The 13,797-nt window shown below is 43.7% G+C and overlaps 1 protein-coding gene across 5 annotated transcripts in view; it reads left to right on the top strand.

The window, feature by feature from the left end:
- ZDHHC3 (zinc finger DHHC-type containing 3) overlaps window positions 1-13,797 on the top strand; it is a 94,320-nt gene that overhangs the window by 17,982 nt on the left and 62,541 nt on the right. For all 5 annotated transcript variants that reach the window (XM_030203522.1, XM_030203530.1, XM_030203539.1 and 2 more), the window contains exon 4: window positions 10,601-10,697. In XM_030203522.1, the coding sequence (XP_030059382.1) occupies window positions 10,601-10,697 (97 nt within the window). The remainder of the gene's footprint in view (window positions 1-10,600; window positions 10,698-13,797) is intronic.

Here is a 13,797-nt window from a genome sequence, read left to right as displayed (position 1 = left end):
AGGCATACAGGCGGGCCTCGCGGCCGAACCGGAACCCACGCAGACAGAGCCACTCGTGCGAGCCTCACGGCTGAACTGGAACCCAATCACACACAGGGAGGGGTGAAAGAACCCAGAGGGCCCCAAGAGGCCAGACACGCGCTGAAAACTAGCAATAGGGCAGAGGGGGAAACAAAGGACCAGAGCGGGCCACGCCCACGCAGGGGACTAGCGCAGGACAGGGAAACTAACACAGCAACCCCCCCCACCAGGGTAGGAGCCCCAGGCAGAAACCAGAGGAACCAAACACAAAAGGAAGGCAGAAAGCCTTTGCCTCAACCCCACTGTAGACAGAGGCACCCAGAACACAAAGGGTTAAGCTTGTAGAGCCAGCAGAGAGAGAGAGTGCCATAAATCAACAAACAATCAGAGGGAGTGAGGCCCATCCAAACAAACACATAGGCAGAGGCAGGAATACAATACACACAGTACACAAAGGGTTAAACTCACTGAGCCAGCAGGCCAGGACACTGGGAAGAGAAATCTTTAAAACAAACAAACAAAGGAGAATGCTCTCACTCAGCCCAGAGCCCTGGAGGCTGAGCAATGCCCAGCCCCCACTAAACAAACGAGCAGCTGACCCTGATTACAGAGCTACGCACACACACACAAACAAACACAGCAGCAGCTAACCCAGAGGGAAGGAAAAGAATACTCTAAATCAACACAGATCCCTGTCAGAACCTAGAGCACATTCTGAGAGAAACCTATCAGGCTTTCCTGTTACCACCAAATAAGTAACGCAAAAGCAGAGAAACTCTTCAGCTGCAGGCTAAAGTACTATCCCCTGAGGTCAGCACAACTCCTGGCAGCCAGTCAGAAGAGACGTCCCCCCTCCCCCTCAGCCAAACCGGCAGAATCATAACATGTGAATTGCAGCAAGCTATATATTATATTAGCAGGTAAGGCATGGATAAGAGGCTACTGCTTTTTTCCATTGCCCACTTACAGTGCGTCTGGCAGTGGAGAAATGCTTTAGGCTGCAGTTGCTGAGGCAATGGAAGCTGAAGCTGCTAGGGGTGGGTGGTCGCTGCACCCACCTCCTACTCCCAGAAACTGCAGCCTTAGCCTCTCTCCATTGTTTATCTGCCCCCAGTAGCTGCAGGTTTTAAACCCTCCCTATTGTTCGTCCACCTGCTCCCAACAGACACAGCCTAAAGCTTCACCCCAGTAGCAGCCTTGGTGTCACAAGCCTCTCACTACTGTCTCTCCCACAAGTAGTAGCATCTCTCAATACCTCTTGTCTCCTCACCCCCCCAAAAAAAAAGAACCTTAACATTTTTAGATTGATCTACCAACTGAGCTGCTGGCGAATCTCCTCCTTAGCGAGGAATACCGTATGAAACTGAAAAATGCCAAGAGAAAGAGATGTCTGGCGAAAATGCAAATGAAAGAATAAATGGCTAGAAATGTAAGGAGGGACAACAAGAATTTTTCCAGGTATATTAGTGAAAGCAGGAAGACTAAAAGTGGAATTGTGATACTGAAAGATGCCGTGAACTACTATGTGGAAAATGATGAGGGAAAAGCAAACGTGCTAAACAAATACTTCTGTTCTGTGTTCACGGCAGAAAATCCTGGAGAAGGAACATGATGGACTGGCAGAGGTACATATGAGAATGGAGTGGATATAACACTGTTCACGGAAGAAAGTGTTTATGAACAACTTGAAAAATTGAAGGTGGACAAAGCCATGGGACCGGTCAGGATCCATCCCAGAATATTGAGGGAGCTCAGAGTGGTTCTGGGAGATCCTTTTAAAGATTTGTTTAATAAATCCTTGGAGATGGGGGAGGTTCCTTGGGATTGGAAAAGAGCAGATGTGGTGACGAAGAAGCTGGAAACAACAGGCCGGTAAGCCTCGCTTTGGTTATTGGAAAAGTAATGGAAGTGATGCTGAAGGAAAGGATAGTGAATTTCCTGGAAGCAAATAGATTACAAGATCCGAGACAGCATGGTTTTACCAAAGGTAAAATTGTGCTAAACGAATCTGATTGAATTCGTTGACTGGGTGATTAGAGAACTGAATCAAGGATGTGTGCTAGATGTAGCCTTTGACATGATTCCTCATAGGAAGCTCTTGAATAAATTTGACAGGCTGAAGTTAGGACCCAAAGTGGTGAACTGGATTAGGAACTGGTTGACAGATGCCAGAAGGTGGTGGTTAATGGAATTCACTTGGAGGAAGGAAAGGTAAGTAGTGGAGTGCCTCAAGGGTCGTTGCTGGGGCTGATTCTGTTCAATATATTTGTAAGCAACATTGCCGAAGGTTTAGAAGGTAAGGTCTGCCTTTTTGTGGACGATAACAGAGTGGACACTTGAGAGGGAGTGGAAAACATGAAAAAGGATCTGCAGAAGTTAGATGAATGATCTAATGTTTGGCAATTAAAATTCAGTGCAAAGAATTGCAAAATGATGCACTTAGTGAGTAGAAATCCAAGGGGGACATATTTGCTAGGTGGTGAGAGGCTGGTATGCACAGACAAGGAGAGGGATCTTGGAGTGATAATATCTGAGGATCTGAAGGTGACAAAACAGTGTGACAAGGCGGTGGCCATATCCAGAAGGATGCTAGGCTGTATAGAGAGAAGTGTAACCAGCAGAAGGATTGAGGTGTTGATTCCTGTGTATAAATCATTGGTGAGGCCCCTCCTGGAGTATTGTGTTCAGTTTTGGAGGCCATATCTTGTTAAGATGTAAGAAGACTTGAAGCAGTCCTGAGGAAGGCAACAAGAATGATATGCTGCTTGTGCCAAAAGACATATGAGATGAGACTGGAAGACCTGAATATGAATATCCTAGAGGAGAGGAGGAACGGGGGAGATATGATACAGATGTTTAAATACTTGAAAGGTATTAATATAGAAACACATATTTTCCAGAGAAGGGAAAGTGGTAATACTAGAGGACATGAATTGAGGTTGCGGGGTGGTAGAGGAGAGAGTGGTTGATGCCTGGAATGACCTCCCGAGGGAGGTTGTGGGGGAACAAAAAACCTGTGGTGGAATTCAAAAAGGCGTGGGATGAACACAGATGATCGTTAATTAGAAAATAAAATAAAGGGTTGCATATGTGTTTGCATGTGAAGTGGTACTTAGATGGTGACTCTGGCTGATCAACTAGGGCCGGTGCTGGGCTGGGTTGTATGGTTTGAGTACCGCATATGGTGATCCAGTTTAGGGTGGACTGGAGAGAGCTTCGATGTAAACTCCTGTGTTTTGGAACGTGAGAACAGTGATGGGCAGATTTTTATGGTCTTTGTCCTGCAAATGACAAGACAGATTTGGATAGGCTGGAGTGGGCTTTGACGTCAACTCCAGTAGTTGGAATATAAGGATAGAACAGGGTGGACTTCTATGGTCTATGTCATAAGTACATAAGTAATGCCATACTGGGAAAAGACCAAAGGTCCATCGAGCCCAGCATCCTGTCCCCGACAGCGGCCAATCCAGGTCAACGGCACCTGGCAAGCTACCCAAACGTACAAACATTTTATGCAAGTTATTCCCGAAATTGTGGATTTTTCCCAAGTCCATTTAGTAGTGGTCTATGGACTTGTCCTTTAGGAAACCGTCCAACCCTTTTTAAACTCTGCCAAGCTAACCGCCTTCACTATGTTCTCCAGCAACGAATTCCAGTGTTTAATTATGCGTTGGGTGAAGAAACATTTTCTCTTATTTGTTTAAATTTACTACACTGTAGTTTCATCGCATGCCCCCTAGTCCTAGTGTTTTTGGAAAGCGTAAACAGACGCTTCACATCCATCTGTTCCACTCCACTCATTATTTTATATACCTTTATCATGTCTCCCCTCAGCCGTCTCTTCTCCAAGCTGAAAAGCCCTAGCCTCCTTAGTCTTTCCTCATAGGGAAGTCATCCCATCCCCGCTATCATTTTTGTCGCCCTTCGCTGCACCTTTTCCAGTTCTACTATATCTTTCTTGAGATGCGGTGACCAGAATTGAACACAGTACTCAAGGTGCGGTCGCACCATGGGGCGATACAACGGCATTATAACATCCTCACATCTGTTCTCCATACCTTTCCTAATAATACCCAACATTCTATTCGCTTTCCTAGCCGCAGCAGCACACTGAGCAGAAGGCTTCAGTGTATTATCAACGATGACGCCCAGATCCCTTTCTTGGTCCGTAACTCCTAACGTGGAACCTTCATGACGTAGCTATAATTCGGGTTCTTTTTTCCCACATGCATCACCTTGCACTTGTTCACATTAAACGTCATCTGCCATTTAGCCATGTCCCAGAAGCACCAAAGAAAGACCATGGTTAAGTAAATAATATCATGTTCATTGTTGATTTAAATCTTGAATTGATAATGAATGTGACTTTTCGGCAGACTGGATGGGACCATTCAGGTCTTTATGTGCCATCACTAAGTTAGAATGGAGTTCATTTCCAAAAGAGAAAAACGTCCTAAAAGTGGCATAAATATGCATTTGGACGTTTTTCTCACAAAAACATCCAAATTGGTATTTTCAAAACCAATTTTTAGACGTTTTTCTGTGAAATCTGTCAGAAGTGCGTTCAAATCACAAGGGGGTGTTAAGGGCGGGATCTGGGCATTCGTAACACTTGGGCATTTTTAAGCCATAATGGAACAAAACAAAAGTTTGTTCTTTATAATAGTCCCTATCATTTTGCCCTGCACCTATGTCAAGCTCACCTATCTATAATTTCCCAGATCTCCTCTGAAACCTTTTACAAAAATTGGCATTATATTAGCCACCCTCCAATCTAACGGTACCATGCTTGATTGTAAAGATAAATTACATATTACTAACAATAGTAATATGTAATTTATAGTAATCTAATATAATAATTTGCTCCTTCAACATTCCAGTGTGTCTCACTGGGATCGTAACCACCTGCTGACATCACTCCTCCAACGTTCTCCTCCAGCGTTCCAATGTGTGTCACTGGGATTGTAACCACCTGCTGACGTCACTCCTCCAACGTTCTCCGTCCCCCCTCCCTCCCAGTTCCATGGGACCCTGGAACTGGGAGGGAAGGACAGAGGGAGGGAGGGAGGGGGACACTGGAACTCGGAGGGGGGAGGGAGGGAGGGGGGCCTGGAACTCGGAGGGAGGTGGAGGGGGCAGGGGAGAGATGCTGCACATGGATGGATGGATGGATGGAGGGGGTAGGGCACAGAGGACGTTGCCTGCATATGGATGAATGCAGGGGAGGGAGGGGACCCTGAAACTCGGAGGGAGACAGGGAGGGGACGACCCTGGAACTCAGAGGCAGGGAGGGGACGACCCTGGAACTCAGAGGCAGGGAGGGAGACGACCCTGGAACTCGGAGGGAGGCAGGAGGACAACAACCCTGGAACTCGGAGGGAGGGGGGACGACCCTGTAACTCAGAGAGCGAGAGGGAGGGAGGACCCTGGAACTGGGAGGGGGGGAGCCCTGGCACACACTCTCATGCTCACACACACCCTCTCTCTCTCACAGACACACTCGCACCCAGTCTCACTCTCTCTCTGTCACACACACACACTCGCACATTCACTCTTTCTCTCTCACACAGTCACTCTCACACACACTCTCTCATACATACACACTCCGAGGAAAACCTTGCTAGCACCCGTTTCATTTGTGTCAGAAACGGGCCTTTTTTACTAGTAGTAACAATAGTTCCACAAGTTCATTTTTCAATTCTATCAGTACTCTGAGATGAATACCATCCGGTCCAGGAGATTTGCTACTCTTCAGTCTGTGAAATTGAGCCATTACATCCTCCAGGTTTATAGAGATTTCATTCTGTTTCTCCGACTTGTCAGCTTTGAATACCATTTCTAGCACCGGTATCTCTCCCAAATTTTCCTCAGTGAAAACCGAAACAAAGAATTCATTTAATCTCTCCGCTATGGCTTTGTCTTCCTTGATTGCCCCTTTTACCCCTCAGTCATCTAGGGTACAACCGATTCTTTTGCCGGCTTCTTGCTTTTAATATACCTAAAAAAATATTTTACTATGTGTTTTTTGCCTCCAACGCAATCTTTTTTTCAAAGCCCCTCTTTGCCTTCCTTATCAGCGCTTTGCATTTGACTTTCCATTCCTTATGCTATTTCTTATTATTTTCAGTTGGTTCCTTCTTCCATTTTCTGAATGATTGTGTTTTAGCTCTAATAGTTTCCTTCACCTCACTTTTTAACCATGCCGGCTGTCGTTTGGTCTTCCTTCCTCCTTTTTTAATACACGAAATATATTTGGTCTGGGCTTCCAGGATGGTAGTTTTGAACAGCATCCATGCCTGATGTAAAGTTTTGACATTCACAGCTGCTCTAAGTCTTTTTTTTTTTCCACTGTTCTTCTCATTTTATCATAGTCTCCTTTTTGAAAGTTAAATGCTAACATATTGGATTTCCTGTGTGTACTTACTCCAAAGCCGATATCAAATCTGATCATATTATGATCACTGTTATCAAGCGACCCCAGCACCATTACCTCCTGTACCAGATGATGTGTTCCACTAAGGACTAGGTCTAGAATTTTTCCTTTTCTTGTTACCTCCCGTTCCAGCTGCTCCATAAAGCAGTACTTGATTTCGTCAAGGAATTTTACCTCCCTAGCATGCCCCGATGTTACATTTACCCTGTCAATATCAGGGTGATTGAAATCACCCATTATTATTGTGTTGCCCAGTTTGTTAGCCTCCCTAATTTCTGATAACATTTTTACATTAGTCTGTTCATCCTGGCCAGATGGGCAATAGTACACTCCTATCATTATCTTTTTCCCCTTTACACATGGAATTTCAATCTATAGGGATTCTAAGATTTATTTTGTTTTGTTTCCTGCAGAATTTTCAATCTATTTGATTCAAGGCCCTGTTTAACATACAGTTCTACCCCTCCATCAGTTCGATCCACCCTATCACTATGATATAATTTGTACCCCGGAATGACAGTGTCCACCAGTGTCTCCTTCCACCAGGTCTCAGAGATGCCTATTATATCTAAGTTTTCATTTAGCACAATATATTCTAACTCTTCCATCTTACTTCTTAGGCTTCTGGCATTCGCATATAGACATTTCAAACTGTTTGGTGTTCCTATTTACATCTTGCTCAGTAGTTGACAGTATTAATTTGCAATATTTTGTCTGATTTTTATTTAAGAACATCTGATCTACTATGGTCTCTTTTGCAACCTCACTATCGGGATACCCTATCTTCCCTGTTTTGGTGATATCTTTGAAAGATACCTTATTCTGAACCATGCGTTTTTGAGCGACTGTTGGCCTTCCCCCAGGTTCTAGTTTAAAAGCTGCTCTGTCTACTTTTTAAATGCCGATGCCAGCAGGCTGGTCTCACCCTGGTTAAGGTGGAGCCCATCCTTCTCGAATAGGCTCCCCCTTCCCCAGAATGTTGCCCGGTTCCTTACAAATATACAATGCTCCTCCCTGCACCATCGCCTCATCCACTCATTGAGACTCCGGAGCTCTGCCTGTCTCTTCGGCCCTGCGTGTGGAACAGGTAGCACGTCAGATAAATGCTATCCTTAGAGGTTCTGAATTTGAGCTTTTTACCTAGGAGCCTAAATTTGGCTTCCAGAACCTCTCTCCCACATTTTCCTATGTCATTAGTACCCACATGTACGAAGACAGCCAGCTCCTCCCCAGCAGTATCTAAAATCCGACGCTTGAGGTCCGCCACCTTCGCATCAGACAGGGATGTGACCAGGCGATCCTTGTGTTCACAAGCCACCCAGCTATCTACATGCCTACTAATCGAATCACCAACTACAACAGCCGTCCTAACCCTTTCCTCCTGGGCAGTAGCCCCTGGAGACACGTCCTTGCTGTGAGAGAATATTGCATCCCCTAGTGTGCTGGTCCAATCTACAGGATTACTTTCAGCTGCACCAAGGTGATGCTGTCCTTTTAGAAGACCTCCCTCCTCCAAGTAAGCACGGGGGCTGACAGATTGGAGGTGGGACTTCTCTACAACGTCCCTGTAGGCCTTCTCTATGTACCTCTCTGTCTTCCTCTTCTCCCCCAAGTCTTCTACTCTAGCCTCAAGAGAACGGACTTGTTCTCTGAGAGCTAGGAGCTCTTTGCATCGAGCAAACACATATGACCTCTCACCAACTGGGAGATAATCATACATGTGACACTCGGTGCAAAAGACTGGCTAGCACACCTCTTTCAGTTGTGAGCAGTGGATTTTGAGGGGCTCAGCAGACAAGATAAGGGAGCAACAGTGAGATGTGTACCTGGGAGCATGCTTTTGAAGTCCACTGCAGTGTCCCGTTTATCTCCTGGGATGTCTGGGAGACCAGTCTACCAAAAATGCTGGCCCTTCCTATATCCCAATGGCTTGATTTTCTACGTTTTTTACTTGGACTTTTTTTTTTTTTTTTTGGAAAAGAACAAAAGGTCCAAAGCACAAAACGTTGTTAGAAACAGTATTTTCGAAAACAAAAGATAGACATTTTTCTTTTTTGAAAATGAACTTCTTTATGTTTATTCACATGATATACTGCCTTTCTGTAGGTACAGTCAAAGCGGTTTACATAGTCTATTTTTGCAGATACTTTTCTGTCCCTAATGGGCTTAACATACTACATTAACTCCTCTAGATTCTATATAGGGCATTAAAAACTGGGTGTGTAATTGTGCGTGGAAGGGTCATTTCCATGCATAACTAATGGGCCGATGATCAGAACCCCCATGGTAAAAGCCAGCAGTTCAGACACTGTACCACTGGAACTGTGCAGAAACCTAGCTCGCCAGGGCTCAAAGGAAATGGTATTCAAATTATATGCGTGCTGTAAAAGTGAAAGCAAGGGTGGGGGGGGGGGGGGGGGGGCGTGCTATGCACATGTGCCTGGCAAACCCAAAAGTGAAACACACATTGGTGTCTCTTTTCTGTTCTTTCACTTTTGGGTTTGCTCTGACTTGCACACATTCATCTCTCACTACCAACGCTGCACGGGCTTCCTTCTGCTTCCAAATTATATAAAAACTGGCAGATTTTAAAAAGAGAATCATCAGAAATCCTCTTTTCAAACATCCCTAATGCCTGCACTGAGTTACAGTAAGGCAGCTTTGTTTTTTCCATTGTTCTCTGAGCATTGGGAGGGAATAAGGAAGTGACCTCATTAACATCCATTTTGCTATTTTGCGCTAACGTTTGGCTCACACGTCTCCCGCGCTAGAGACTCTGAGCATTCTTCACACATATCTAGCAATGTAAGAATACCTTATGTCATGTTATTATCTTGTTTTCCATTACCATGCTACCCAAACTACTTCTGTAACACCATATGCCAATTCTCCTCTCATTTCCACTATCCATGGTTTATTGTAAGCCACATTGAGCCTGCAAAGAGGTGGGATAATGTGGGATACAAATGCAATAAATAAATAATGCAGGCACTAATCTCCTCTAGCACCCGCGTTTGGTTCTTAGCATCAGCCCACCAATTGGGCTAATGGGTTCTAAATTGGCATCAAGTACCAATAATTGGTGTGAACAAGCAGTAACTGGCACCAATTTATAGTTACACATGTAAATGACTGACGCCCCTAGTCTATAAAATTAGCGCCTAATTTGATGGCGCAGAACTCAAGGGAGTCTATGTGGGAGACTTATGGGTGGGTCAGGGGTGCACTAAGTTATAGAATACTGTCAGTGACACACATAACTGTCAGTATTTGGACACAGACATTTATATCAGCTGTTAACACTCGTGCTTAGAGTTAAGTGCCAAAATGCAGACTTTGTTACTCTCTATAACAGCAACAAAGCACAATACTGCTGTTTATAGAATTTGTTAGCACCCTTTACTGACTTAGGCCCACTGGGCTAGATTCTATATATGGCGCCTGAAAATTCCACACAGAAAAAATAAATACGCCTACGCGTATTCTGTAAAGTATGCCTACATTTTATAGACTAGGCTTAAAGTTCCACACGGTATATAGAATATACCAAGTGCCTTTCCACGTGACCAAATTTAGTTGTGGCCATTTATGTTTGACTTGGCGTAAATCCCAGCGCCTAAATTAGGCACAGAGCAGGTGTATTCTATAAAAACATGCATAGGTTTTAGAAACGCTCCTGCCCCGCCCATGGCCACACCCCCTTTTCAACTATGCGACTTAGAATTTACGCGCACTACATTACAAAATACGCTTAGCGAGTTATGCGTGTAAATCTTAATGCCAGTTAGTGCTAATAATTAACATCCAATTGACAGCGCCGATTAGCTAATCGACAGTGCCAGTTAAGTTACGTGCATTGTTATAGAATACGCTTAGATTTCCACGTGGAAAGTAAGCACAATATATAGAATCGGCAGATTATGTGCAGGAGACTGTTTCACTAGGGGTCCAGAGTCTGTACTAGGCCTTGCTCTCATTTGAACACTGCGTGTTGGTCTGCTGGAGAGAGCACTGGGGTTTAGGCATGCTGTTACTTATATAGATAAACAGGCACAGGCTTCCCTTATATATATTTTTTTTTTAAATAAAAAGGTGAGTGCTTTTGAAGAAAAAGCAACATAAGTATGTCTTATTGTGTTATTACAGCGTTTGTAAGAGGTGTATTCGGAAGATGGACCACCACTGTCCTTGGGTTAATAACTGCGTTGGAGAGAGTAACCAGAAGTACTTTGTATTGTTTACAGTAAGTTGTTTGCATGTTTTGTGCTAACAGTGCACCAAAGACGTAAACATTACGATACAGCATTACCCTGAATGTTAGTAAGGAATGCTACAACTTGATTGGTTAACTAGATAATTTTTTTTTTCTTATTTTTGGTTAAACTAGATAACTTGCTGATTTCATGTTTGTTTTTGTTCTTAATTCACTATATCAAAGCTGTAATCTCTTTTCAAAAATCTTTACAGTGAAATACATTAAAGAAAGGGTTTGTGGGGATAGGAGAAAATTTGTTACTCTATTAATGTCAGCAGTGCCCACTGGAGCCCTTTTCCAAGAAGGCTGTTCCAAACAGAACCCGCTTTCTGTACTGTCTCCTTTGAAGTGTTTTCTTGTTTTATTTCAGAGAATTTTTCAGCTTCTGTTCGGTTTTGGTTTGGGGTTGCCCTGCTGCTTTTCCTGTTTCCACGCTGTCGCACTGCCTCCCTTCTCTCCACTTGCTGTTCAGCCTCTAGCAGCTTGCGTTCCATAATGCAGGAAGAGAGAGAGAGGTGCGTGCCCGGGCAACCATGGGCTGAATTTTCAGTGGCAGTGGTAATTATAATAATTTTAGCACGTTGTTTATATTACATTCAACGGTGCTGAATATACAGTTGCAAGACAATTCTGTAATGTGCAAACTCAGGGGCCCTTTTACTAAAGTGGAGGAGTAGCCTAGTGGTTAGTGCAGTGGACTTTGATCCTGGGGAACTGAGTTCGATTCCCACTGCAGCTCCTTGTGACTCTGGGCAAGTCACTTAATCCTCCATTGCCCCTGGTACAAAATAAGTACCTGAATATATGTAAACCACTTTGAATGTAGTTGGAAAAACCTCAGAAAGGCGGTATATCAAGTCCCATTTCCCTTTCCCTATCCCTAAAGGATTAGGGTGTAGCAACAGGCTTGCTACATGCCAATCCGGAGCTACCGCCGGACTACCGTAGAAGCCTGGTGGTAGTTCCAACCCCCAGGGTATGTCATTTCCGGTGCTACACACAGGAAACAGCGAAAATGACGCAACAGGAAAGACTGGATAATGCTCTCGATATCAGAGTTAATTGTATGAAAATACAGACTCGACATGGCCATGTTTCGGCCAATGGGCTTGCCTCAGGAGTCTCTTACTGTTGTCTTCTATGTATTCATCATTGTTATATATGTATCAACACAGGACTGGAATGTAAAATCAATTGATGACTAATACGTGTCTTGGCGGGAAGGGAACTCTAATGCTCAGCATGAAATATATGACGATTCTCGGGACTGGTGCTTAGAACTGCTCCAGTCTGCTAAAAGATAAGACGCTAAAGTAAGAGACTTCTGAGGCAGGCCCATTGGCCGAAACGCAGCCGTGTCAAAGTCTGTTTATCCATACAATTAAGTCTGAATTCGAGAGCATTATCCAGTCTTTCCTGTCGCGTCATCTTCCCTGTTTCCTGTGTTAATTACTGCACGGCCATTTCTTTTTGATAAAAATAAAAGACAGCCTTTTACAAACTGCAGTGAAAGGGGGCCTCAGCGCACGTCAAAAACACATGCTGACGCTAGTGCAGGCCCCCTTTTTACCATAGCTTAGAAAAAGGACCCCTCAGTTATACATGCATATCATTACAATAATGGTATATGTGCCAAAATTGTGCCTAAGTGCTATTCTACAAATATGCATGTATCTTGCAGGTAGGTGTGCACATGGGTGAAGTCTGAGAGGAGCACTAAGTTGCACATGGAACTCATAGAATGCTAGACATGACGTGCGCATCTGCAGCACTTAGATGCACACACACCTGCTCTATGCCTGGTGTAAGTGTTCGTACCTAAATTATAGATGTCAAGAGAGTTAAGAGTCATGGATTTGATATACCGCCTTTCTGAGGTACAACCAAAGCAGTTTACGTTATATGAAGATACTTTCTCTGTCCCTAGTGGGCTCAGAATCTAAGTTTTTTTTACCTGGGGTAGTGGAGGGTTAAGTGGCATGTCCGGATAAAGAAGATGGGATGACTTCCCTATGAGGAAGGGCTAGAGTGGCTAGGGCTCTTCAGCTTGGAGAAAAATGGCTGAGGGGGAGAGATTTATAAAATAATGAGTGGAAACCATAGACGTGAATTGCTTGTTTACTTTTTCTAAAAATACTAGGACTAGGGGGCAATCATAAAATGAATTGGAGAAAATGTTTCTTCACTCAACGTGTAATTAAACTCTGCAATTCGTTTCCAGAGAATGTAGTAAAAGCAGTTAGCTTAGTGGTGTTTAATTAAGGGTTGGATGACTTCTTAAAGGAAAAGTCCATAGACTATTATTAAAATGGACTTGAGGAAAATCCACTGCTTGTATCTAGGATAAGCAGCATAAAATGTATTGTACTGTTTTAGGATCTTGCCTGGTACTTGTAACTTGGATTGGCCACTGTTGGAAACAGAGTGCTGGGCTTGATGGACCTTTGGTCTGTCCCAGTATGGCAACAAATGCTCTTATGTACATGAAGCTACAGTGGGAATTGAACCCAGTTCCCCAGGTACTCAGCCCACTGCACTAACCCATTAGGCTAGTCCTCCACTCCATGTTTGTTTTTATTGCTGTTAACACTAGTAATCTGTATAATAGAATTAGGTGCCTAATTTCCTTTTATAGAATAGGCCATCTACCAGGCACCTACTGAGCACCTATTTATATACACCAGTTATACAATTGCTTCCCCATAATGCGGTCTGTGCCACCGATGTACCTGAACTTGTATCTTGCTGTAAGCTAAACTTTGCAAAGGTGAGTAATTTAAAATTCAAATCCATTGTAGTTGATTTTCTGTTAGCAAGGAAACTTCTGTTTCTCAACAAGTTTACTATTTGTCTTTGGCAAATAGTCTAAGCTTCTAAATTTCCCCTGCATTATTCCAGTCCTGTAGTAGGGAAGATCTGTCAGATTGGCTCCTGGTTCATTTTCTTTACTAAAATTGATCAAGATTTCTACTTTATAGTCCAAAAAGGATTGTATAGTACCTTGCAAAGTTCTTTACACTCTTATGCATTTTTCATAATCTGCAATCTAAAAATTCCAGTCCAAAATGCATTCAAGTAGGAATGTGTT

This window comes from Microcaecilia unicolor, chromosome 1 (genome assembly GCF_901765095.1).
Source record: "Microcaecilia unicolor chromosome 1, aMicUni1.1, whole genome shotgun sequence".
Taxonomy (NCBI): Eukaryota; Metazoa; Chordata; class Amphibia; order Gymnophiona; family Siphonopidae; genus Microcaecilia; species Microcaecilia unicolor.
The sequence above is the reverse complement of the archived record's forward strand: the minus strand, read 5'-3'. Positions and strand labels throughout refer to the sequence as shown.